This window comes from Crocodylus siamensis, chromosome 12 (assembly GCF_052110815.1).
Source record: "Crocodylus siamensis isolate JL-2025a chromosome 12, ASM5211081v1, whole genome shotgun sequence".
In the NCBI taxonomy this organism is placed as follows: Eukaryota; Metazoa; Chordata; order Crocodylia; family Crocodylidae; genus Crocodylus; species Crocodylus siamensis.
Genome location: NC_143406.1, coordinates 21124065 through 21151293, shown reverse-complemented (window position 1 = coordinate 21151293; position 27229 = coordinate 21124065). Strand labels below are relative to the sequence as shown.

Sequence of the window (27229 nt, the reverse complement as noted above, 5' to 3'; positions counted from 1 at the left end):
AGTGGTGAAGTGCGCGGGGGTAACCCAGGCCAGGATGAAGAGCAGAGCAGGTCGGGGCAGCAGGCTGCTGCTCTGGCACTGAGCTCCTGGGTGTGATCAGCCAGCTCAGCTCCAGTCCGACCAGCCAGGCCTGAGCCCAGCTAGGTGTCTGCTGCAGCGGGGACCAAGGTAAGCAGTGCCCGCGGCTGCTGCAAGGGACAGGCTGAGCAGTGATGCTGTAAGCCCCTGCTCGGAGAGCAGTGAGGGGAAGGAGAGCAGTGCCCCCGCTGTCGTGTCATCCTGGCTGTGCAGGGGAGACGGCTCCCAGGTAAGTTCAGGGCTCTGACCAGCTGCTCCAGACCAGGCAGCTTCCTGCAGGCAAACTCTGGGGTTGTTTTAGTGCTGTGTTGAGGGAAGTAAGAGCCCTAGCCTCCTCTGGGGACAGGCACCAGGGTGACAGCACTGGTTTGGGCAGCTGGGAGGGTTACATACTTGCTGGACAGAAACATGAGCACAGCTATGGCCTGCTCCCAGCAGGTCTCCATGGCAAAGGCCTCCTCCAGCCACTCTATCACTATGCCCAGAGTTTCCTTGCAGGGAGGAACCCTCTCTGCTGCCCCAACAATATCTAGACTTTCCATGGGCTTCAAATTCCAGCCCTCATGGGCTCCAGTCAGTCCAAACACTTCCTCAGGTCAGCAGCCTAGCTTCCAGGAAAGCTTTTCCCAACATAAGGCACACCTACAACCCAAACTGGCAGGTTCACATTGCAGCTACCCTTCCCACTGCCTCTAGAGGCACTACACATGTGCAGTCAGTGTGATCAACCCAGATTACACGGCAGCCACTGAATTGACAGCACCCCCTTGTGGAGACATTGCATACATCCAGAGAAGATTACCTACCAATAAGTTCCCAAAAAACCCATGTCAAAGCCCTCTTGTTGGCAGAGCTACCTCTGTGCTATGGCTTTTGCCTGCATAGCCACATTGGCTAGGGGACGGGACCCTTTTTTGCCTATAGCAAATGAAATTATTATGACAAAACTTTGTAGTGTAGACCTGGTCTGAGTGGACATTAATGTGCATGTGTCCTTTAGTGTGTCTGAATGCATATCCAGCCCTCACTTTCTATGATTCTGTGCTATACATACATGTGTGCATATGCACATTTTTATATTATTGGAATCCATATGCCTGTGAATCTGTGTGAGTGTACAAGTGAAAGAGCATGTGTGTACACATGCATGTGGGTTTGTGCATACCCTTACAGTGGGGCAGGATGAAGTTCTTAGTCATTCCTGAACGGTTCCCCATGCCGGCCCCTGCCTGGAGAGGATGGCACTCCAGAGGCTGTTTCTGAAAGCTCTCGCCCAGTATCAGCAGCCAGGCTGGGCAGTGCTTTGCCAAAATCTCTCTAGAGGCAAGTGCTGTGGTGCTAGGGAAATGGGGGCAGCGCTATGTTGCTCCTGGGATGGAGCTTGCTGAACCTGCTGCTGACATGGGGAGGGATTTCACTCAGAGTTGCATGATGGCAGAGATAGCCTTGGGCCCTGTGTCATATATTCAGTAGGAGCTCCATCCAGTACTACTGGCTGTCCAGTCCCAGTGTCTGATGGTTCCTACAAGGAACCAGATTGGGGCAGTGCAAACAGTAGTCCTGGGGGACAAGCTCCACTTGTCCTATACAGAAGAGTGGGCCTTGGGGAATGCATTGCAATCTGGCCTGATTTATTCAGAGAGACCACAAGTGAGGCTGGGCCCCATACACAGGATGCTCAGAGCTGGGCAAACCACCAGCCAGAGTAGAGGTCTTGGGATTGTATTCATCCAGGTCTGGGAGAGTGCCCGAGCTGCCTCTAGAGCCCTACAGTGCTTGAGGCAGGGTTGGTGCTGGAGATGCACCTCAGGACCTGGCTGCTCTGGCGTTGGAGAGCCCTGAGCCGTCCCATCTGGAGACCTGGCTTTTATTCCATGCATAAGGAGTTTAGCAGGGGTCATTTAGGTCTTAAGGGTATTGGCCCTCATCAGAACTGACCCACAAGTGTTGTCACTGTCAGCACTGTCTCTGATATCAAACAATCCTGTGCCAAGAGCGGGGGGCCTGCAGTGGAAGGATGTGTACAGGGCTATGGGGACAGGGACTGCGGTATGGTATTCATGAGGGGCTGATGTTCCCAAACCAAGCAGAGGTGTTTTTAGGCCAGTCCAAGTCCTCTTGCTACAGCTGAATGCTTGTAGGCTCTGGAACCAGCAGGAATCCTTCCAACTTGTGCTTGTGGCTCTTTGTGCCTATAATGGGCAAGTCTCATGCACCTCTGCAGCCCTGCTGTCAGACACAGGCCCACACGCTACATCACTGTCAGGGCAACATGGATCAAGTGAGCTTCCACAAGCACAAGCACTTGGTTCCTGCACAGAAAGCCAAAGTACTGACCTGTGGGTGTCTGATGGCAGAGGCATTCATGTAGAGACCACTCAAAACTATGTTCACCATCTCCCTGCAGGTGTCAAAGCAGTCCCCACAGTGCCCACGTGAGGGATCCCAGCTGGGATTTACAAAGAGGTACTTTGGCTGCCTTTATGTGCCTTCACACAACACAGAGTGCCTGTGATCCTGGTACTCAGGTCTGGGCAGGCAGACCCAGGTCCTACAGACATATAAGCATTTGTTTAGCTTAATTCCTGGCCCACTCTCCTTCAAACTATATTCATACAGGCAAAGACAAGCACATATATAGGCGATACATAGCGGAGGCCACGGGGGTGGGAGAGGGGAACATGCTGCCCCTGAGATTGGCTGAAGCTGCCACTGGCTTCTGCAGGCGGTCCCCACTCACCACTCACCACCCTACCCCCCTGCCACAGACACCATTGTTGGCGGCTGCGGACGGTTGCTGCTTGCTGCCACCAACACCGCTGGCAGCAGTTGTGGGCAGTCCCCGCTCACTGCCATGGTGCCTCCCCAGTCTTGGGAGGCACTAGTCATTCATGAGCACATACTTGTTTTCAGGATTGCGGCCTAAATGCTGAGGCTGCCTCTTTGCTCTGTTCTAGTCATCAACCAGGTCTGAAACACTCACCCAGCTGGGGAGACACCCCTTTCTGAACCCCTGAAGACTGCCCCACAGGACTGTGATCCCAGCACAACCTGAGAAGGGAGTACAGGGTTCAAAGTGGGACACTAAATATGTCCCTGTCTGCTATTTTTAACTCTCAAACATCAGACATTGGCCCTGCTCATCAGTTCACGTGGCACAGCCTATTCAGGTTGACAACCACCATATTCCCTAAACCATGAGCTACTGTTTTACCAGCCCCACAGGCTGCTTTAGGGTGAGGACTTTGTACCCCCTTCCCACCCTCCATTGTCGATATGCTGATTTTTACAGTCTAGGAAAACTAATGGGGTCAGAGGGATGGATGGAGGAAATGACATGGCATCCTGTTTGGGTGCTACATCATTTCAGAGAGTTGTGGGGGGAGGGCATTGGCTTGGCCTGAGACAGCTGGAATCTTGGTGGGTGTCTTCATTTGTAGCCTGGGGCTTATGGAGACCTTAGCTTGGTGTAGTCCAGCCTGGGACCTTATGAGGAAGAGCATAGGGCTCATGGTACAGGTACAGTACAGCTTCCTTACAGGGCTCAGGAGAGTGCAAGTTAGCTTAGTTTGGGGACACTTGAGGCTGTTTTTTTTAGGTAAAAGCTGGGAGCTAGAGGCAGGAGGAGGTGTTCCTTGTCTTGGTTTTCTGAGTTTAGAGGTGGCCTTCACTTGCTCAGGTGTAGTCTGGTGCTTGGGGGTGGGGGTTTAGCTTGGTTTAATGTACCCTAGAGCAGAGGTGGGCAAAATACAGCCCTCCAATTGATTGTATTTGGCCTGCTGCTGCCCCCAAGGTGCTCCACGTGGGGCTGAGCCCCACCCACTCCTGCCTGAGGCAGCCCTCACTGTGCTCCGCTCGCACTCACCCTAAGCCCGGTGACAGTACCACCTCATCCCCAACCAGAGTACACAGCTTCTTGGCAGGACCAAGAGCTTTTTAGGTATTGGTCAGCTCCAGCAGCTCCTCCTCCTGACCCTAGAGCTCTTAGAAGGCTTCTACTCACTGATTAATCAAGTCTGCTCTGCATGCGAGCTGAGGCAAACTGCAGTGTGCTGCATGCAGTTGTATAAGTGGCAAAATGTACACGCAGAAAATGGTGACAGTGCACTTTTGAACTAAAGCACCACCGAGATGTTTTCTCAGTACTGACACACATTTTGCTCCCAAAAAACCAGCAAACTGGGGAGTTACAATAAACAATAGTTCTTTCCACGTTTATACACTTTGGTTCATGCTTATTAACATTTGTTCCACCTCTGTTCCTCCTTCTGTTCCACCCATTTCTCCTCCCATCTCAAGCTCTGCTTCTGTTTATTGCTTGCTTCATTAGCATGGAATTGCCTATGCATTTCATTCATTTACATGCCTCTTTGCTATGAGCACATGTCCAAGGCCATGAACTTACTTCTTTGGTCAATGGGTGGATTTTGACTAACACCTGGGAACTTCACCAATCACCATTTACCATTTTGCATCTTGGATCCTGTTACCAATTATGTGTTGTTTTTCATATTCCAATCTGTTTTTCTGTTCCATGTTGTACCATCTTCCACATTCCTAAGACTTCACCTCATTCACAGCACACAGACTTACACAGACTCACTTGAAAATGGTTGACCCAGTTAAGATGGTTACTTAGCATAAGCAAATGGCTGGCTTAGCATAAGCATTCATAAGTAAAATCTGCTTGCCTAAGCATCTTGGAATATACTTTTAATATATCATTCTGCCTTGTGGTCAGCAGCTTTTGCTAGGCCACATGGTATAGCCTTGTATTCAGCTGCAAATCCAATGCTCCCCAAGCTCCAAATATTGTCACCCTAACGGAAGTAATCACAGAACCCCTGGCAAATCTCTTCCAAAACTTGTGGTGCTCTGGGGAGGTCCCTGAGCTGGAACAGGGCCAATGTTGTATCTGTCTTCAAGAATGGAAGGAGGGAGGACCCAGGAAACTATAGGCCTGTAAAAATTCATTAAGGAGTCAATTGCAGAAGGTAGGATACAGCAACCAGCATGGTTTTGTTGCAGGCAGATCTTGTCTTACCAACCTCCTCAGGTGGTTCGCCACCTGGACAAGAGAGAGGAGGTTGACATTATGTACCTTGACTTCCAAAAAGCTTTCAATCTTGTATCCCACAATGTTCTCCTGAGAAAATTGAAGACTGTGGTCTTAACTGCAAGACAGTCAGGTGGATAGGACACTGGCTTTGGGGTAGAACCCAGAGAACACGTCCACCCATACAGCACATGCGCTTGCAACAGCCAAATAGAACCAGTGCAAATTTGAGCCAAGGCTTTTTGCCTCAGCACATGTGCCCAGACATGCACTTTGGTGAGGTGCAAGTTGTGCCACTTGGGGAAAAATAACCCTACCTGGCTCCTGAACTGGATTACTTCCTAATTGATTGATTGCTCCTGCCATCCCCCACAGCTACTTTACTGCATCTGATCCTGATTTGCCTACTGCTCTGCTGCCTACTGCTCTGCTGCTGAGCACCTGGCTGGAGGCCTGAGGGGCTTCTAGATAGATATTCCACAAACAAAGCCTCTCCACCACTCCAGCCATCTTTTTCATCTGCCTCAGCAGCCTTCCCTGTGTCTTTTTGCCCTTGTGTGGTCCACGCCCCCTGACGTGGTGTTTGTTGTGTGGCTGAGTAAGCCAGCTCGAGATTCCCCAGCCCTTGTGTGTGTGTTTTTCCCCCTCCCCCACATTCTCTAAGCATAGGCCTCCCGTTTTTTTTCCTGTGGGGTTGTGGCCCCATTCCTCCCTACCCCTCTTCTGCCCCACAACCCCAGCCTGTCCCTACTAGATTCACCATCCCCATGGAATATTTTGTTTTTCTTTATTGTCTTCCCTGCCCTCATGTGAAACAATGGCAGGGCAGGAACCTTCTGGGGGTGGGGGGTAGATGCCCCCACAGAGCTTTCTGCATGCCCCTGCAGCCTCCACCCCGTAAGCAGAGTCCAACCAACCTCCTCTGGGGGTGGAGAAGCCTGCAACCTCTGCTGCAAGGGCAGGTGGGACTCTGGTAGGGAGCCAACACGGCCAGGGGGTCTCCCCTGGCCAGGCCTCCCCCCCGAGGGGTTCCCAAGCCACCCCTCCTGTCATCAGGGACCAAGGGCAAGAGCAGTGGGAAGGGCTTCTCTTCAGCCTCCTCCACAGCTGGGGGTGGGAAGGGCAAGGGCCTTGCCCCCAAGCCTAGACCACCAGCACCCGAGGGGACCAGGTGCACTACACCAGCCAGCACACCCACTCAGCCTGGCCCTGGCCCTGGCCCTAGCCCCGGCCCCACCAACGTGGCCCCCTGGGGGAGAACCGCAGCTATGCACAGGCAGCTAGGGGGAGACCTGAAGTCAGGGGGCCTGGACCCTCCATTGCCAGCCCTTCTATCTCGGGCAGCGGGGCTCCCTTTCCAGCACTCGCCTGCAGGCATGGGGTCAAGTGCCAGCTGCCCAAGTGGGAGAACCTGCACTTTGTGACCTGGATGCAGGCCCAGTCTTGGGTAGTGGGCGCCCCTAAGATTGTGGCAGCCTCCTGCTTTCATGGTAAGGGGGTCTTTTTTCTTGCCTCGGAGGCTGCTGCACAAAAGGCAGTGGGGAGGGGGCTCATGGTGGAGGGGGAATATGTGCTCCTTGAGCCTCTGGAAGAGCTGGGGACCAAGGTGGTCCTCAGCTCCATCCCTCTCTATATCCCCAAATGGGCCCTACTCCTCCCAGCTCCAAACCCTGGGGAGAGTTATCTCCCCAGTGGTGGATCTCTCACCGGCATGCCAAGACCCTGGCTTCCGCCATGTGCATTCTTTCCGTCACCAGGTCATGATCCAGCTGACAGCAGGAGTGCGGCTGGAGTCTGAGGGGTGCCTGGTAATTCCATATCAGGGGGCCCTGGTGAGGATTTTCTATACACTGGGGGACCTGCGGTGCTTCCAGTGCCCTGCCCCAGGGCACTCGCATCATGAGTGCCCCATAGGCCAGGTGGGGAGGGCATCTGTGGGTCCCACTGGAAAGAGGGGTGCCTCTACCACTGGCACCCCACCCCCCTGGCACCCCAGCCACAACTACAAGCCCCACCATGAGCTCAAGGGACCCCACCCCCAACCAAGTTTAGTGGAGTCCCAGAGAGGGCACCAGCAACTGTGGGGAGAGACGAAGCAGGGCTTCCCTGCCCCTAGTCATACCCCCGTTGTGGCTGCCTCCCCCAGCCCTCACCTTCTCTTGCTGGAGCTTGTCCACCTGATGACCACCATGGCTGAGTGGGTGTAGGTCCCCTCTGGACATAAAGACAAGAGGAAGGCCCAAGCACAGCTGGAACCCTCTGACATGGACGACTTCTCTCCCCCTCCCAAGACCACCACACGAGGGAGGGGGGAGGAAGGAGCAGTCCAGCCTTCAGGGGCCTCCCCAGCTGTGCCTGACACCCTACCCCTGGGAAAGATCAGTCGGGTGATCCCCATGGAGGAGGTTTCAGGGCTGCTGAATAGCCCCAGACAGGAATCCTTGGAGGAAGCCCTTCATTCTGCTGACCAGGGCCTAACCCCTGAAACCATGGGCACCAAGGCTGAGGCTGTGGCCTACCCAAAGGAAGACCTGGCAGCAGAGCCTCCTCCCTCTGATCTGGGCGATACAGAGGCCCTGGGGCTCACCCTTGTTAGAAATATTATTAAAAATGCATTATCAATAGTGCTGTTAGAACAGCACAGCTGCCAGCTCTCGCTCTCCCTGGTGGGAGAAGGAGGGGGGGAGATTGAAGAAAAAGCTACTAAGGGCTCTTTGTATTAAGGTATCACTCTCTCTTTGTTCTGCAAATTTACTATCTCTTTGTTACACTAAATCACACTTCCTTTCATGCCCCCTACATTTCTCAGGCTAGATAAAAGTAATTGCCATCTTGTCCTTGGGTTTGAACTTTTTGTAACCTAAAGTACTTTCTGAGCAAGCGCAATTAGCTAATACATATAAGCCTATCCGCCCCGCATACTTAAGTAGTTAATTATAATGCACATGCGATGTATGACGTGACGTCATTTCATATATGTTTGTATGAACCGGAAATGAGTTGTAGGAGTTCCTGCTTCTGTACACATGCTCAGGAGAGAGGGGATAAAAGCCTGCTGAGAAGTGTTCCCCGCGGGCAGAGAGTGTGGTCTTTTGTCTTCTCTCTCTGACCGTATTTGCAAATATATACCTTTTGTATTACCAACAATGGGTGCCTAAGGATTATTATTCATGAGCCTCCAAAGAAACGAACCGTGATTTTTACATCACCCTGGTGAGTCCTGAGGGAGGAGGTCCCCTTTTCCAGTACCCCGAGGCAGATGCTGGAGCCACCCCAGTGCCTGGTGGGTCTCTTCTCTTGCTGTCCCAGGAAAAATTCACCTCCAACCTGCCCCATAGTTCCACACCAGAGCAAGTTGCAGTGGGGTCCCCTAATCCAGTGGCTTCCAAATTTTTTTGATTGCACACCCCTATCAGTAAAAAAATTTTTGAGCACACACCCCCAATATATGTATATTTATATAAATATACATAGAAGTTCTAATATTTTCTTCTCGCACCCCAGTGGATCGTCTTGTGCAACCCCTGGGGTGCACGAACCCCACTTTGGAGACCACTGCCCTAATCAATGGGTTGATCTTGTCAGGGACCCTGCATGGACCCCCCCAGGGCTCCAGCTCTACCCCACCATCTTTTGTAGGAGCCCCACCCCCACTCTTACCCCCACCCTGTCCCAGTGGGTTGCAGAGCTCTCCCAATCCCAACCAGAGTCCTGGGTCTTGGTGGTCTGGGGGATTCAGATGGTGCCTAAGGAGCCCTCTGAGCCCCAGGACCAGGAGGAGGACACCTGAGAACCAGCAGGCTCCATGGAGCCTGCAGACCTCTCGGCCCCAGTGGTCCCCAGGGATGAGCTACTTGCATTTCTTGACTGTGACTACATGCGCTGGTCTGCCAGCCAGGTTCAGCTAGCCTTGGATTGCTGGGGAGATTTTGACATCATCCTCACAACTGCAAGGGTGTTGGCGAGGGAAGGCAAGGGGCCCAAAAGCTGCAATGCCAAGATCTATAGGTGGGCCTGCAGCTTCACAGATGCCCTCTATATGTATGAGAGGGTGCTATGCAAACCAGCAGGCCCCACACCAAAACCCCTGCTTGAACCATCTACTCCACCTCCCCAGCCATGAGGTTGTTTAAGATCATGACCTTTGACATACATGGCTGCAGGAAGGGTCTGCAAAGGTGCTGGGTGCTCTCCTTCCTTCAGGAGGGAGGGTACCCCATGGTATTCTTGCAGGAGACCCTGATGACTCCAGCCGACGAACCAAATTGGCTGCTGGAAAGGGGAAGCAGGGTCTTTTTTAGTCACCTCTCAGCCACCTCATGCAGGGTGGCCACTCTGTTTTTCCCAGGCCTGTAGCTGGAGGTTCTCCAGGACATTGAGGTGGTGCCAGGCCACCTTCTGCACCTCCAGGTCCAGGTGCAGGGGCTGGTCCTGAATCTTCTGAACATGTACACCCCTGCGAGCGACCTGGAGTTTCATAGATTTATAGAGTTCATAGATTTCATAGACATCAGGGCTGGAAGGGACCTCAGGAGATCATCGAGTCCAGCCCCCTGCCCAAAGGGCAGGAAGTCAGCTGGGGTTATAGGATCCCAGCAAGATAAGCATCCAATTTACTCTTGAAGGTGTTCAGTGTAGGTGCTTGAACCACCTCCGCTGGCAGACTGTTCCAGACCTTGGGGGCTCGGACAGTAAAGAAATTCTTCCTTATGTCCAGCCTGAAATGGTCTTGCAGGAGTTTATGACCACCAGGTGGCCACATATTTCTTCCACCAGGTGGCCACATGTATTGGTACCCTCAACCCTTGCGAGTGTCAATCCTTGGTGGGGACTTTAACATCACCCTAGATGTGCGAGACCAGTCGGACAAGAAGTAGAACCAGGCCACCATGGGCATCTTTGAGGAAATCCTGATGGACTACTCCCTGGTGGACGTCTGGCATGCCTGTCACCCCACCAAACCCCCTGCCTTCACCTATGTGAGGGTGGGGGAGGAGTAGGCATGCCACTCCACATTAGACCAGGTTTATATCTCTTTGCCACACTTTGCTTGGGCCCACTCCTCTGGCATCCAGCCAACCCCTTTCAGTGATGACTACCTTGCCTGGGCCCAGGCCATGCTGGGGCATGGGCATTTGGGGTTGGCCTACTGGCATTTCAGTGCCAGCCTGCTGGAGAATGTGGGCTTCAGGGAGGCCTTCCAGGAGCTCTGGCTGGCCTGGCAGGAGCAACGGGCAGCTTTCCCCTTGGCTCAGAAATGGTGGGATGTGCGGAAGGTGCGCATCTGGCTTTTTTGCTGAGGCTACACTCAAGGGCACACTCTGGTAGAGGGAGGTGGTCTGGGAGCAGCTTAAGTGGGAAGTACTAGAGCTAGAGAGATGCCTGGCCACCGACACAACCAACCTGTCCCTCTGCAGAGAGTGTCAGGAGAGGTGGGAAGAGCTTCATGCTCTGGATGACCACTGCACCCGTAGTATGTTTGTCCGCTTGCACATCGAGCTCCTTTTATGCCCTGGAGAGGAGGCAGGAAGCCAAGATTTGCATCACCTGCCTTCTGGTGGGTGAGAATACCCCACTCATGGACCCAGGTGAGATGCGCCAGCATGTGCAGGGCTTCTATGAAGAGCTCTTTCCCCTGGATCTGACCAATGCCAAAGCCTGTCAGACCCTATGGGAGGGACTCCTGCAGATCAGTGTGAGTGATCAGAACTGGCTGGAGGCTCCTCAAACTCTTGCTGAGTTTTTGGCTGCCCTCCACCTGATGCCTGGCAACAAAAGTGCCGGGCATCTACGGGCTGACCTCTGCATTCTACCGGGCTTTCTGGTATGCCCTTGGCCCGGACCTTGCTGTGGTCTGGGCTGAATCCCAGGGAAGTGGAGAACTCCCCCGTCATGTCAGAGGGCTGTGCTGACCCTCCTGCCAAAAAAGACAGATCCCCGCAACCTAAGGAATTGGCATCCCATGTCCCTCCTCTGCATGGACTACAAGGTGGTAGCAAAGGCCATCTTGCTCTGCCTTTAGTCCGTGCTGACTAACATGATCCATCCTGACCAGACAGAGGTTGATCCTAGCTGGTGTCACTTATATTGGAGACCTCCTGGACTATGATAGGTAGGAGTGGGTAGACCCTGCTATGCTGGTCCAATGCGTAGGTCTACCCATGACACATGCAATCTGCCGTGTGGTCCAGGAAGTGAAATCTGCCCTACTACCCAATGCCTTTGCCTTTGTTGACCAGGTCCTGTGTAACAGTGGTCCCTGCCCCCCTGTGTCCTTCAGCCCACTGGAATTTGTTGTGGGGCTGGCACTTTGCCTGACTTCATGGTGCTCCCCACTCTGGAAGACACCAGACTGGTCCACTTTTCCACCATCCATCACCACCACCTCTACATGGTCGTGCACTGCACTGTCCATCATGCCATCCTTGCATCCCACCCAGACACCAAGTGGTGGGACCTGCTCAGCGAGGGTGTGGCTCGAGCACCCCAGTGGCTGAGTCTGTACTCCACCCTCATCCCATGAGCCACTGGGGACCTCAGCTGGTGGCTCCTCTATGGTGCCATTGCCATGGGCATGTATGTGGTGAGTTTCATGGACACCTGGGTCTCCTGCCCCTTACGTGGCAGAGGAAGACCCTGCCCTCGGGCAGAAGGAGACCCTGCACATAACCTCGAGTGGGCCAGACTGCAGCCCCTCCACCTCCAGAGCCTCCTCTTGAGGTTCTGGTTGAATTTCATCCCCCACCTTCTTGTTTTTGGTCACCCCATCTGTGGCCCCACCAACTCCCAGGACCTCCTGGTTAACCTCCTTCTGGCCCTGGCCAAGTGGGCCCTGTACTTGACCAGGAAGGAGGCTCTGGCTGGATAGGTGCTTAGGCACTACAGAGCTGCTTTCCTCTTACTTATCCATGCATGTTTTGGAGCAGAGCATCGGTGGGTGGTGTCCACCGGCTCCTTGGATGCCTCTGAGGACCCCTTGGATGCCTCTGTGGATGCGGCCCAGGGGGCTCTGCTCAGTGTTCCCCTCTGGAGAACTTATTTTCACATTTTGTATCTTTGACCTGCCCCCCCCCCATGTCACTTCTCTCCTGTTTTTTCCTTAGTTGTCCCACAAAAAAAAAATCAGTTTTATCTTTCAACTTTTGGCCCCACATAATGGGGGCTATTAGTCAACTAGGTGGGCCTTAAGGCCCAAGATCTCTAGAAGATACTAATAGACGGGAGCTTCTGGGGCCTGGCCAGTTGGTAACTGGAGACAACTACCCCTTGTGCTAGCAGGACTGCTGAAGCAGCCCTGAGAGTTTCCTGCATCCCTCTACCCCCTGCAGCAGTCTGGCAGTGGGTGCTGCTGCCTGGCTGTGACCTGCTGCCACCTGTGACAGCATGTGGCCCCAAGTCTGTGCATCTGCCAGACCTGGATGGAGACTGCACAGCAGGAGAGGTGTTACAGAGGAGAGATTTTGGTTTCAGCCTGTCTCTTTAGGTAACCTAAGCTGGCTGCATTCCTGAGGGAGGGGGGAAACCTGCTCCTTCTGCCTACATGACTGGTATCGGCTACCTAAGTAAGGGGCATCTACCTAGGGGGCTAAAGTCTGCCTGGCTACTAGTAATGTATTTCAAAATGGTTGGCTAACAGCCAACAGGTGCTGGCCTCCACTAAACCAGGTAAATAAGGTCACGGGGGCTATATAAGTTGGGGGGGGAAGGAGGCGGTCTCTCTCTTCGGCCATAAGGTAAAGCAGCAGCCGTGCGGAAAACACAAAAAAGCTTTACCATCTAAAGTTTACCAAACTCACCAACTAAAAACCGCCTGCTTACAAAAAAAAATTTCACCAGCCTCTAAAAGATGCTTGTAAGTAAGCTACTCAATCTAATTAAATATTTAGCTGGCAGTAACACAAATGCATAATCAAAAGGCTACCTCAGCCACACTGTTTGCTCTTTAAATTTTCTAAAATATTGCTCAATCCTGTACCCTAGTTTACCCTACCCCTTGTAATCAATAAAATTCTCCTTTTTAACTGGTGTAAAAAACTTATTAAGGGGTGGGTCTAAATTATGCCTAAAAAACCCCTTAGGTCTGCGGACTAAGGGAAATTTTGTTTTTTGTCCCCTAACTTGGGGAAGTGCCCCAAGTGCCTGTACTGGGTCAAGTACCTGTCAAACTATTAGGCCTGTGTTTCCCCAAGGACACAGGGCCAAAACAATCTCTTCTCAGGGTGGTTGCGGCAACGTTACCCCCAAACTAGCAAGTGTGCTCCGAAAAAGGGGTCAGCCAAGCATAAGGCACCCCTAGGGAGGCATTCAAAGCCTAAAAGGTAGGCGGGCGCAAAAAGGTAAGTGGCTCAATGCAAAAGCGCCCCCTACTGGCTCACCACAAGAGGCATCTGCCCTTCTGGGCCAGCTGCCAGTGCGTGTGGCTGCAGTGTTGGCCTTTGTGCAGCACTACTGCCATGTGTGCCCCTGCCCAGCCATTCCAGCAGCTATTACCCAAAAGATGTTCCAAGTGTGGTGGCCTGCTTTGAACTGTCAAAGCATGTCCTCCTGGCCTCAACTGGCTAGGAAGTCAGCCACCTCCATCTGGGTCCTGGGTGCCACTCTGAGCGGACACCTCTGCCTGGGTCCTGCCACTTGCCTTCCTAACAAGAATCTGGTGTTCCATATTTGAAAACTGGAAGCTCCCTGATTAAAAATATCCCAAAGTCACTCTGTAAAATACCCCAAAATCCATATTCCTCCACAGTTAAAACAAAAGACCACTATATATAGAGAGACAGAGAGACAGCGATCAGTTCTGCACATTTTTATTGATATATCTACAGTGTTTAAGCAATTTGGAAGCCTACCAGTATCACTATCATCCTAATAAAATGAATTCTAAATATCTATATGTTTTGGTGTTTGCCTTTGGTTTCCTTATCATAAAACAGTTAGAGCTCCCCCTGACTCCTTCACTAACCAGGATGTGGGGACAGCATCCCCTGTAGCCACAGCTCCTGCCAGCAAATGTCATTCTGTCTGGCAGCAGGGTGTGTGCTGGGGGGAAGTGGGGTTTCAAGGAATGGGGTGGGAAGGAGGGTGGGGGATGTATATGGGTGGATCTTGGGGGGGGTGACTGGTGGGGGGGCTGCTAAAGAGGGGCAGTTCCTCTGCCCCCTTTGGGCACTGCCCTCGCAACAGGGGCTACATGCGCCCTGCAGGAGCTACTCCCCTGCAGGGCCCATGTACCCCCCCACCTGGTCCCAGCCCCTTTTGCTTCTCCAGCCCCCTGGATCACTGTTCTGCTTGGCCTCATCCCCAATGGCTCTTCCACTCCCCCTGCCCCACCCAATGGTTGCCCCGCCTGGCCCCAGTGTCCCAGTACTTTAAAAAAAAGCCCTGCACTCACCAGCTGTAGCAGTGGCTGTTGGGGTCTTGGGGAAGAGCTCCCCCCCCCCCGCCGCCCCATGCTCAGCCTGAGCAGCTCCATGCTGTCAGACAGCGTGGGGCACCATGTGGCACCCTGCTGAGCTGCACTACACCCACACAATTTTACAGTGGCAGTATGGGTGCCAGGCAACCGAAGCCAATCCCCACTGCCTCGCACTGTGTGGGGACGGTTCTGCCATGAGGCCCCAGAGGCCCCAATGGCCTCTGCTACAGCTGGTGAGGGCAGGATTTTTTTTTTAAGTACCAGGAAGCTGGGGCCGGATGGGGCAGACATTGGGCGGTGGCGGGGGATGTTGGGGAAGCCAGTGCGGGCTGGGGCTGGATGGGGTAGCCATTGGGAGGGGAGGGGAGGTTGGGGAAGCCGGCTGGGGCTGGATGGGGCAGCCATTGGGGGGGCTGGGCGAGCAGGTGAGGGATGGAGCCAGGCAGGGCAATGATCTGGGGGGCTGGGGGAGCGGGTGGGGGATGGGGGCCACTGGGTCCCCTCCCCCCTCCACACCTCCCCCCCACTTACTGGCACAGAGTCTGGGTTCAACTCCCTGCAGCTAGCGCACAGCCTTTCCTACATGGACAGGAAGCATGTTTCAGCACTGGGGTGAAGGCCAGCTGTAAAGACACTCTAGCTGACTGCTGGAGCAGCTCTGTGGAGGACCCAAGCCTCTTTTGCCTCAGGACATGGTCAGGGACTATGCTCTGGCCCCACTTTTTTTGCCCAGGGTATTTTTTGACCCCTGGATAATTTTGCCCCCACACTGCAATTTGCAGCACAGGGAACATTTTTTTAAAGGGCATTGAGATGCTGCAAATGGCACATGCGCACTTGTCTGGACGCACCCAGAGAGTTCTAATGAATGGATGTGTTAGCTTGGCGGGTGGTGTCCTGCACTGGTTGGTGCTTGGTTTAGTACTGTTCAACATCTTTATCAATGATTTGCATATGGGGGTGAAGAGCTCACTGGCCAAGTTCACAGATGATGCCAAGTTTTGGGGAAGTATGGTCACGCTTGAAGATACCTGCAGATCTTTAAGGCAGATACAGGCAGACCTAGACAGGCTGACAAGTTGGGCAGACCAGAACCAGATGATGTTCAATGTTGAGAAATGTAAGGTGTTCCATCTGATGATGAATAATCCCCTGTACACCTACAGGCTTGACAATGCTGACCTGACCAGCACTACAAAAGAAAGGGACCTGGGGGTAATAAGACAGCACAGTATGAACATGAGTTGGCAGTGTGACACTGTAGCCATCAGGGCCAACAGTACCCTGGCATGCATCAATCATTGCATCTCCAGCAAAACCAAATAAGTGTTTCTCCCATTCTACTTGGCATTGGTGGGGCAGCAGCTGAAGTACTGTGTTCAGTTCTGGGTGCCGCATTTTAACAAGGATGTGGTAAAGCTTGAGGGAGTCCAGAAAAGGGCCACCTGTATGATCAGAGATTTGTGTGGCAAGCCATATGAGGAAAGGCTGAGGGATTTGGGACTCTTCAGCCTGAAGAAAAAAAAGCTAAGAGGGGAATTGGTAGTAGCTTATCGCTACATCAGAGGTGTACATCAAGGGCTTGGTGAACAACTGTTCACCAGGGCACCCTTGGGGCAAACTGGAGTATGGCAAACATAACATACTCTTTTTCTGGAGGTGCTACCTCTCTCAGACACTCCAGTCTGACTCCGGCTGACTGGGCAGATAAGCCCCTTGTATGGTCCCATGGCCATGATGGCGGTACAGGAATGTGCTGTAGATCACGCAGAGCAGGGCAAGGCACAAAAGGTGTCCTGGTCATCCGCTGCACTAGTACAATCTCCAGCTGTCTTGACACTGTTCTGCTGCTGGTTACCAATTGGCTCAGATGAGAGAGTGAGGCCAATGCTGAACAACTCTTTCTCACTCAGATCCAAATTTCATGCAACTCACATCCAGCACAAACCCTGTGGTGACAGGCCAGTGATGAAGAAGTAAGTATGGACACACTGGAAGCTGTAGCCATGAACCTGCATGCAGGTGGATCAGGGTTTTGAGTTGTTTTCTACTAGACAGAAGCAGCAGTAGAACTCGGCAGCCCACTGAGTGACTGAGCAGCTCTATTCAGGACTGCACTTCTCACCTCCTAGAATGAGGAAGGGACTAGAAAAGGTGCCCCAAACATTGTCTGTTTCACCTCACCCTGGCTAGCATACCGTGGCTGGCAGGAGTCCCACTACAGCAGTTGAAAAGGAATTAAATTAATCCCCCTCAAGCCAGGTGCATGAAATGTATGCATATTGATCGATGGAAACACCAACAGACCTGGAAGGAGAATTGCCTTCATTGGGAGAGAACTGGGCAGAAGCAACATCTAGAACACTGCCCTCAGTGAGACTCGCCTACCTAATGAAGGGCAGCTCACAGATGCAAAAGCTGGTTACACATTCTTTTGGAGTGGTTGTGGCAGCGAAGCCAAACAGGAAGCAGATGTCGGCTGTGCTATACAAAACAGCCTCATCAAGAAGCTGACCTACCTGCCTAAAGGAGTGAATGACCAACTGATGGTGCTCAAACTCCCCCTGCTCTGCAAAAAATGAGCCACTGTCATCAGTGCATACACCCCTACAATGACCAACTCTGTGATTGCTGCTGTACCAAAGTCTGACTGTCTCATCCTCCTTGGTGATTTCAACATCAGGATTAGCTCTGACTGTCAAGCATGGGATGGTGTTGGAAGCTGCAGTAGGAATGGTCTTCTCCTACCCAGACTATGTGCTGAGCATGAGCTCCTGGTTACGAACATTGTGTTCCATGTCCCCAATCGGAAGAGGACCTCATGGATGCACTCTTGTTCCAAGCACTGGCATCTCATTGACTGTCTTATCATCCGACCTGACCAGCGCTTATTATCTGAAGGGGGGCAGATGTGATGTCCATGTAACCAAAGCAGTGTGGCACCGAATGCTGGACTGATCATCGACTTACCATCTCCTCATTAAAGATCACTATTCAAACCAGATGGTGTCCACAAAGACAAAGTGGACTGAAGTGCCTCAACACTGCAGGGCTGATAAACAACAGCAGCAGGCTGTCTTTTGTGAACCATCCAAAAGATCAGCTTCACGCTACACCACTCCATTCCAGCTCCATCAAGGCCAACTGGAAGCAGCTCCGTGAAGTTTTACACTTTGCAGCTCTTAAGACCCTGGGACCAAGCGTCTGCAGATACCAAGACTGGTTTGATGAAAATGATGAGGAGATGCAACAGCTGCTGGAAGAGAAACAATATCTCCACAGAGCCTACCTCTACGATAAGTCTGCGTCAGCACAGCATGCCTACAGTTCAATATGGAATTCAATGCAAGCTGCAAGAGATGCAGGACACATGGCTGAAGAACAAAGCAGATAAGATCCAGCACTACACTGACTGAAATGATGCAAAGAAATTCTTCGATGCCCTAAAGGCTGTCTGCAGATCCTTGGATCCTCCCCTCTGCTGTCTGCCAATGGGACCACTCTGCTAACTGACAAGGCCCAGGTCCTCCAGAGGTGGGCTGAACATTTCAGTGCCATCCTCAATCAGACCTGCTCCATCAACATGGACACCATATGCAAGCTGCCTTAAATCACCATCAACACCTTGCTTGAAGCTCTGTCTGCAATTGCAGAAGCTTCAGTCTCTGATTCAATTCAGCAGAGATTCAGTCCAATTTGGTGGCCAAATATCTGAACTGAATCAGAGGACCCTTTAATCCAGGGGTGGGCAAAATACAGCACGTGGGCCAGATGCATCCCGCGAGACCATTCTATCCAGCCTGCACAGTCCCTAAAAAATTTAGAAAATTAATATTTTTCTGCCCTTGGTTCCTGTAAAAATGACAGGAAGCAAGGGCACTAGGACCCAGGGGAAGCCCGGTGGATTCCCATAACAGTAGGGGCCCCCTGGCCCCACCCCCCTGGCCTGAAGCCCCAGCGGGGGCTTCTGGCCTGGGACCACATGGCTGCCCCGCGCCAGAACCGCAGGTAAGGGGGAAGTGGGGGAGAGGACCCCGGACAGGGTAGGAGCCTGGGGAAATGTGGCCCCTGGGAAAAGCTGAGTGTGGGGGTGCGGGAAGTGGCTCCTCGCCTGCCCTGTGGCTGGTGCCCCATGCTGCAGCCGCTTGTAGCCTGCATGGGGCTGTCTGTGCCTGCTCCAGACAGTCCCACATGAGCTGGGAGTGCCTGCAGCAGGGAGCATCAGCCACAGGGTGGGGGAGGGGCTGCTTCCCCCACCCCCCATGCTCAACTTTTCCCTGGGCTCCTTCCCTGCTCCTTCCTGGCATGGAGGAATACAGCCCTTCCCTGCCCCGTGGTCGGCACTCCCTGCTACAGCCACTCGTACCCCACACGGGGCTGTCCGGAGCAGACACAGGCAGCCCCACATGGGCTGCAGGAGGCTGCAGCATGGGGTGCCAGCCATGGGGCGGGTGAGGGGCTGCTATTTCCCACTGTGCTCAGCACCACCTTGTAACCCAGCCTCGCTGCCAGCCTGGGTCCCGTGCTGGCTTGCCCGTCGAGGCTGCACGTGGCAACAGCAGCTGCGGGCCCCCAACTTGCCGTGCTAGGCAGTGTTTGCCATCACTGCCTCTGGGCTGCCCAGTTCACAATTGAGCTCTGGGTGGGCAGCAGCAGCCAACACTGCCCAGCGTGGCAAGCAGAGGGGCTGTAGCTGTTGCCGCTGCACACAGCTCTGATGGGTGAGTCCTCCGCCCAAAATAATTGCCCACACCAGCCTAATACATGACAATGAGCTTTGGCTCCCCGGCAGACCAAAAGTGGACCCCCCACCACTTCTGTGGGACACTCCATGCACCCCAGCATCACAGCACTCACGAGTTGCGCTGGTACCTTGAGGTATGTAGAAAAAACTTTTAAAGCTGCGTCTATGTCCGCATCCCTGATTCTCTGAATCAGCATTGAATCTTCAGAATAGGATTTGGCTGAATCAATTCAGGGACAGTGGTCCAAATCAATTAATTGAATGACTATTCTAGATTTGGGCCAAAGCTGAATCCAAATCGAATAGGGCCCGCTTACTACACGCCTAGTTGGCAGGGCACTTCATGAGGAAAGCTTGCTTTTCTGGTCCTAGGCAAGCTGGTGGCTTCTTTTTTGTGACAGCCAAACCAATACCCTTTGGCACTATTAAACAAATGCTGTTTCAGGAGCCAAAACTCATTATCATGTATTAGACCAGGGACAGGCAGTTATTTCAGGCGGAGGGCCACTTACGCAGTTTTGGCAGGCCGCATGGGTAGCCCCCCCACTTGACAGGTGCCCATCCCCCTGGTCACCATCTTGGGACCAATGTCCCAGGGCCAGCACCAGTGGGCCCAAAGTGGGGCACAGGCTGGCAGGAGTCTGTGGAGCCGGGCTGGGTATGATGGCTGCCCTGCTCTGGGTCCCACCAGTACTGGCCCCGGGACACTGGTGTGGGCCCCATGTTCCCACTGGCTCCCTCAATACTCACTCCCAGTGTGACCCAGCCCTGTGGTACAGGTGGGGGGCAGAGCACAGCCTGACCCCCTGCTCGCCAGCAGGGAAGAAGCTGATGCTGAGCTTGGAGAAAAGCGGCCCCTCACCTGCCCCATGGTCGGCACTCCTTGCTGCAGCCGTTTGCATCCCATGTGGGGCTGTTTGGAGCAGGCACAGGCAGCCCCATGTGGGCTGTGAGTGGCTACAGTGCCGGGCATGGGGTGGGTGAGGGGCCGCTTTTCCCCAGGCTCAGCATCAGCTTGTAACCCAACTCTGCTACCAGCCTAGGCCTAGCGCTGGCTCTGGGCTCACCCATCAGAGCTGCGTGTGGCGGCAGCAGCTGCAGCCCCCCCACTTACCATGTAGTGTTGGCTGCTGCTGCTGCCCACCTGGAGCTTGCTCGCATAGCAAGTAGGGGGGCCACAGCGGCTGTTGTAATGCTCCGCCCCGATAGGTGAGCCCAAAGCCAACGTGGGACCCAGGCTGGCAGCAGAGCTGGGTTACAAGCTGATGCTGAGCATGGGGAAAAGCAGCTCCTCATCCGCCCTGTGGCTGGTGCACCGCACTGCAGCCACTAGCAGCCCACTTGGGGCTGCCTTTGCCTGCTCCAGACAGCCCCATGTGGGCTGCGAGCAGCTGCAACAGGGAGCGCCAGCCATGGGGCAGAGAAGGGCTGCTTTCCTCCATGCCAGGAAGGAGCAGGGAGGGAGCCCAGGGAAAAGTTGAGTGGGGGGGAAGCAGCCCCTCCCCCACTCCATGGCTGACACTCCCTGCTGCAGGCACTTGCAGCCCACATGAGGCTGTCTAGAGCAGGCACAGGCAGCCCCACGTGGGCTGCAAGCGGCTGCAGTGCGGGGCTCTGGCCATGGGGTGGGTAAGGGGCTGCTTCCCCCGTCCACGCTCAGCTTTTTCCCAGGCCACATTTCCCCAGGCTCCTTCCCTGCCCAGGGTCCTCCCCCACACTTCCCCCTTACCAGCAGTTCTGGCATGGGGCAGCCATGTGGTTCCAGGCCAGAAGCTCCTGATGGGGCTTCCTGCTGGAGGGGCAGAGCCAGGTGCACCCTACTGTTGTGGGAGCCCACCGGGCTTCCCCTGGGTCCTACTGCCCTTGGTTCCTGTCTTTTTTTACAGGAACCAAGGGCAAAGAAATACTCATTTTCTAAATTTTTTAGGTTCCCCGCAGGCTGGATAGAATGGCCTCGTGGCCTCATCCATCTGACTCTTGGGACATATTTTGCCCACCCCATATTAGAATGAACCAGCGCACACCCTTTCTGGCCCCTCTGATAACCCACATTTAAGCCCCTTTTGTCTAGGACTCCATCTTTCCTGACAGCCTACCCTCTGTGTGCTCTCATCCCAGGTCTCATTTAGCTTTTCTGAGATAAGGGAAGGGAGGCAGATCTTCCTCCATTTTCTGCAGCCTGCCATATGCTGACAGGGTTCCTTTACCCTGGGCTGTTGGCAGTGAGTGCAGCACAGTGGAACAATTACTGCAGATGGTGCTGCTCATAAACACAGCCTATGACAGCAATGACAGAATGCCCCTTGTTGCCTGCACTCTGGGGTTTTCAGCCTGTGTCAACATCAGGTGTAATCTCCAAGGCGTGCTTGTGGATGGGTCCAACCTCCCCAGGTCACCAAGCATAGCAGGAATGATATCTAGTAACAGCAGCTTGCCCTGGTTGATATCACATCATATGTGACTGCTTATGAAAGCTTATACCTCTCTGTTCTGTCTATAACAGCAACTCTTAAGCTGCAGCACTCTGGGATGCTTTGAGATCGCCTGATCGCCTGATGGAGGACTACCACGCTCTGGGGTGCGTGCTGAAGGAGATGGGTGCACAGGTGGTTTTCTCTTCCATCCTGCCAGTGAGTGGACGAGGCAGATGGCATGAAACGTGCATCACAGAGACCAACTGGTGGCTACAGGAATGGTGCTTTGAGGAAGGCTTTGGCTTCCTCAGCCACGACCAGCACATCACGACGAGAGACATGCTGGGATGGGATGGGCTCCACCTTTCCCCTAAAGGTAAGCGTGTGTTCTCTTCTAGGCTGGCGGACCTCCTCCGGCGGGCTTTAAACTAGGCTTGTCAGGGGAAGGGGAAGATGAGGGTGGAGGAAACATCAGACTGCCAGACCAAACAGCACCCACAACTACAGCCCAGCCTAGACCAACGAGCGAAGCGAATAAACAGGTAAGAGAGAGGGGCCAGGGTAACGCTGGGACTAGGGGGTCAGTACACACACCCACAGGAGGCCTCAAATCCCTCTACACAAACGCTTGTAGTATGGGCAACAAGCAGGAGGAACTCACCCTCCTGCTGGCTGACACCAGCCTGGACATAGTGGGGATTACGGAAATGTGGTGGGACACAACGCATGATTGGGCAGTGAATGTCAAGGGCTATAGGCTGTACAGGAGGGACAGGATAGGAAAGAGAGGTGGCAGCGTGGTGCTCTATATTAAGGAGGAATACACATCCTTGTTAATTAGCAAGGAGTCAGGGGAGGGGCACTGTGAAGTGCTTTGGGTTAGAATACAAGGCAGTCGAGTGGCAGTCTACTACAGACCTCCCAACCAGGGAGAAGAGCTTGACCAGGAATTCTTGGGTCAGCTCACAGAGGTAGTGAAGGCTAAGGATGTGGTAGTCATGGGGGACCTGAATTTCCTGGACATCTGCTGGGAAGAACAGTCATCCAGGTCTGAACGCTCATGTAGGTTCTTGGCCAGAGTGCAGGACCTCCATCTAACCCAGGAGGTGCACAGCCCCACCAGGGGAGACGCCTTGTTGGACCTAGTGCTGGCCACGGGAGATGACCTGGTGAGGGGGCTGTGGGTACTCGACCACCTGGGTGACAGCGCTCATCGCCTGCTGGAATTCACCATCCAGCGCAAGATCACCAAATCATTAGATGCAGGGGTAGCAGTGGATATAGTCGTCCTGGACTTCCGGAAGGCTTTTGACACTGTCTCTCACCCCGTTCTCATTAAGAAACTGGGGGGCTGTGGTGTAGACACCCACACAGTCAAATGGGTCGCCAACTGGCTGGAGGGCTGCACCCAGAGGGTGGTGGTGGATGGGTCCTTCTCAACCTGGAGGGATGTGGGCAGTGGCGTTCCGCAGGGCTCGGTCCTCGGGCCCGCACTGTTCAACATCTTCATCAGTGACTTTGACGAGGGGGTAAAAAGCACCCTGTTCAAATTTGCTGATGACACTAAGATGTGGGGGGACGTGGGCACACTGGAAGGATGCAACAGGCTACAGTCAGACCTAGACAGGTTACAAGGGTGGGCGGACGAGAATAGGATGGGTTTCAACACAGACAAGTGCAAGGTGATGCACCTCGGGAGGAACATTTGGCACCATACCTACAGGTTAGGGAACTCCCCTCTTGTCAGCACGGAGGCGGAAAGGGATCTGGGGGTCATCATGGACTCCAAGATGAACATGGGCTGGCAGTGTGGGGAGGCAGTTAGGAAGGCCAACCGCACCTCAGCATGCATCTACAGATGCATCTCGAGCAGGTCCAAAGAAGTGATTCCCCCTCCTCTATGCGGCACTGGTCAGGCCGCAGTTGGAGTACTGTGTCCAGTTCTGGGCGCCGCACTTCAAGAGGGATGTCGACAGCATGGAGAGGGTCCAGAGGAGGGCCACTCATACGATCAGGGGACAACAGGGCAGGCCCTATGAGGACAGGCTGCGGGACCTGAACCTGTTCAGCCTCCAAAAGAGAAGGCTGAGGGGGGATCTTGTGGCCTGTTATAAACTAGTCAGGGGGGATCAGCAGGCATTGGGGGAGTTACTGTTCCCCCGAGCACTGCCAGGAGTCACCAGGAATAACGGTCACAAGCTGGCGGAGGGTAGATTTAGGCTGGATATCAGGAGACACTACTTCATGGTTAGGGTGGCTAGATTCTGGAACCAACTTCCAAGAGAAGTGGTGCAGGCTCCTACCCTGGGGGTGTTTAAGAGGAGGTTAGATGAACACCTTGCTGGGGTCGTTTGACCCCAGTACTCTTTCCTGCCATGGCAGGGGGTCGGACTAGATGATCTGCTCAGGTCCCTTCCGACCCTAGAAACTATGAAACTAACTATGAAACTATGAGATTTTTTCAAGGGAGCCCTAGGTGCCATGAAATGTTAACATTTAGGTGTGCACACTTGCTTCACAAGATAAACCCAAAGATGTCAAATAGGGATCCATAGCATTAAAACATGCTGACCTATTGTGGTCTTGTAGCAAAACCTCCAGTTTTGTGTTTTGTTTTGTTTTTTTTAAAATGCATTCCCTCCCCAAACCATTTCTGACTTTCTCTCTGCCCTTTCTATCCCGTATAAGTGATTTCAAGTAGTACTAGGTAAGTTAAGATGTTCTTGTATTGTCTTGTTCATCTTTTATTGTAATAAGCCCCTTTTTATATATTGTAAATAGTATTCTGTTATGTTTGTATTGATTTTTACTGTTTTATATTGTATTCCTATCATTTGTGCATTGATTTGTATTGTTTCATGTTAATATTGTATGGTTTAGGCCTGTGTCTGTAAAGTGGTGTCAAGTATCCATTCCCATCTTGTTCTCATGCCCTGTTGTGTAAGTATGTTGCAATTCTATAACCTTTCCCATGGTTTTCCTTGAATGCGTGAAACAAAAGAGTGGGTGGATGAGTAAAACACAATGATCATAGATCCAAGGTAGTCTGCCCCATAAAAAAGGGGTAGTGAAGACTGACTTCTTGGGACGGCATCTTCACCTAGGCCAGACCTGCTTCATGTCACGCTGCCTACCAACCCAGAGGCCCTGCTGGTGACCCCCCTCTGGACAACACCTGCTGGAGAAAGACCCCGACTGACCATCGAGGACCCCCTCCCAGCCTGGATAGGTAGCTGTCATCCCCACCCTCTTTTCAACCAAGGACTTGGGCTCTGTTTGTCTTCCACTACCTGTACTCCAGCCCTTCCACCAAGTCTCTTTCTCCTACGACCATTGTGTGAGTGTGCATAGGAATGAAGCCGTACAGTACAGTGTTCAATTAATTAAACTGTTATTTGGACCTCTGAGTTCAGTTTTGCTTTACTACTGTTCTGGCCCTGCTCCAATCTCTGCTCCTCACCCCTCTAACTTCTGTCTCATTTCTCCTGCTTCTGGCTCACTACCACCTCCAACACCTGTCCCATGCCCCTGTGGCTCCAGCTGTCCTGAGCTCCTCTCTGCCTGCAAACTCCTGTTTCTTTACTATTGTCTCATCCCCACTGCCTTTTCCCTTGATCTCTGCCACGTTCTTTTTAGTTACCAAGCACCCCAAGCATAGGTGCCCCAAACACACACACATACATACCTTACCATCCAAGTTAGGAACTCACCTTTGTGTGTGTGTGTGTAGGTGGGTGATATGTGTGTGAACTGGTTAGTATATGTATATGTATATATGTTATCATGTGTGTAATATACAAATTAGTGATCCATGTATGTGTACTGGGTGTGCAGGCATTGACAATTGATTTTTGTCTAACTTTTGGTGTGTATAGCGTGTAGGTGTTTGAATTGGTGATAGGTGTGCATGTGCCTAGGCTGGTAATTTTGGATGTGTATGTGCCTGAGTTGGTAATGTGTATGTGTGCACCTTGTGGGTGTGTATGCACCTAATTGATTTTTTGTGTGTGTGTATGTGCAATTGTACACCATGCTCTCCTGTCTAACAGCATGATGCTGAGATCCTGAGTGTTGGCCTGACCCCACAGGGCAACAGTCTTTCTGAATTCTTTGCAGCACAAGAATTGCTTTATTGTTTTTCCATTGTCAAAAAATGGGGGAAAGCTGAGAGCTGGTGTTTTCTGAGGGCTGTCTTCACTATAAAAACGTTGAGAAACTGGTTTATAAGGGATAGCTTTACCCTGCATTCTGCCTGAGATCACATGTCCATTATGTTGGGCACTTCTCCTGTCCTCAGCAGAGGTAAGGTAACCTGCCCAAGATTACCCAACAAGGCAATGGCAGAGCTGGGACTAGAGATGAAGTCTGTTGCATCTGAATTCTCTGTCTGCTAGGATGAGCTGCCAGCTCTGCAGCAAGGAGAGATGCCAGCAGGGGTGAAGGCATGACAGGTGCCTCCTGCTAAGTCCTGTTTGTTTTGTTTTTGATTTGCTCTGGAAATGGCCTCTGCTTACCAAATACCAGCTGCCCAAGAGCACTAGTGAGGTGCTAAGCCAGCCACGTAGGGTTACCATATGTCTGGGTTTCCCTGGACATGTCCTCTTTTGGGATCCTCTGATCTCTGTCTGGGCACCAATGAATGCCTCATGACTCTCCATCTGAAATTCACCAAAAACCAGAAGACGACAATTGTGAGTGCATATGCCTGATGCCAATGAGATCATGAAGAACATATACTCACAGCTTGACACTATCCTCTTAAATACCACAAGGGAAGATAAGATCATCATTCCTGGAGATTTTAATGCCAGAGTGGGAAGAGACTCAAAACTTCAGAATGGTACTATCAGAAAAGAAGGCGCTGGAAATTCAAATGCTAATGTGGTCCTTCTCCTGATGAAGTGCACATGACATAGACTTGTCACAAATACCCTGTTCTATCCAAGGATCAAGTTCAAGACATCTTGGAAACACCTAGATTGAAACAGGGGCATTTGATTGACTATGTGATCGCCTCGTCCATTCCTGCATGTCTATCAGGATTGCTCCTAGATGAAGAATGCAAAGGAAGCAGATCAGGTGCAAGTTAAACATCGAGTGCTTGAAGGACCCACTCATGCAGAGAGAATTCCAGCAACTCCTGAATGAGACACTATGAACAGGGCACCCAGAAGGAGTAGAGGAGCAGTGGACAGGACTCAAGACAGCTGTTTTCTCATCCTGTGACAATTCCATAGGATACAAGACCAGGAAACATGAAGACTGCTTTGACAAAAATTACAATAAAATTCAAGGTCTCATTGACAGGAAACAGAAAGTTTTCTGTGCCTGGCAGAATTACACCAACTCTGCCATCAAGAAAAATGCACACCAACAAGCAAAATCAGAGGTGCAGAAGAGAACACAAGAACTGAAGAATGTGTGGTGGATTCAGAAATGAAAAGAAATCCAACATTTTGCTGGTATCTGTAACACTCGTGGCTTATTCTGTGCTACCAAAGCTGTCTACAGCCCTAGCACTCAAA

The 27229-nt window shown here is 52.6% G+C and overlaps 1 protein-coding gene across 2 annotated transcripts; it reads left to right on the top strand.

Annotated features, from left to right (window-relative positions):
• Nucleotides 1-34: 34 nt before the first annotated feature.
• LOC149854750 (uncharacterized) lies at nucleotides 35-25104 on the top strand. Of its 2 annotated transcripts, none has more exons than XM_090024352.1 (2): nucleotides 35-168; nucleotides 21794-25104. In XM_090024352.1, exon 2 carries the CDS (start codon nucleotides 22340-22342, stop codon nucleotides 23741-23743), a length of 1404 nt encoding a protein of 467 aa, XP_089880478.1. In that variant the 5' UTR covers nucleotides 35-168; nucleotides 21794-22339; the 3' UTR covers nucleotides 23744-25104. The 2 variants fall into 2 exon arrangements, with proteins under 2 accessions (XP_089880478.1, XP_089880479.1); XM_090024353.1 differs by lacking the exon at nucleotides 35-168 and adding an exon at nucleotides 18507-18554.
• The last annotated feature ends 2125 nt before the right edge of the window (nucleotides 25105-27229 follow it).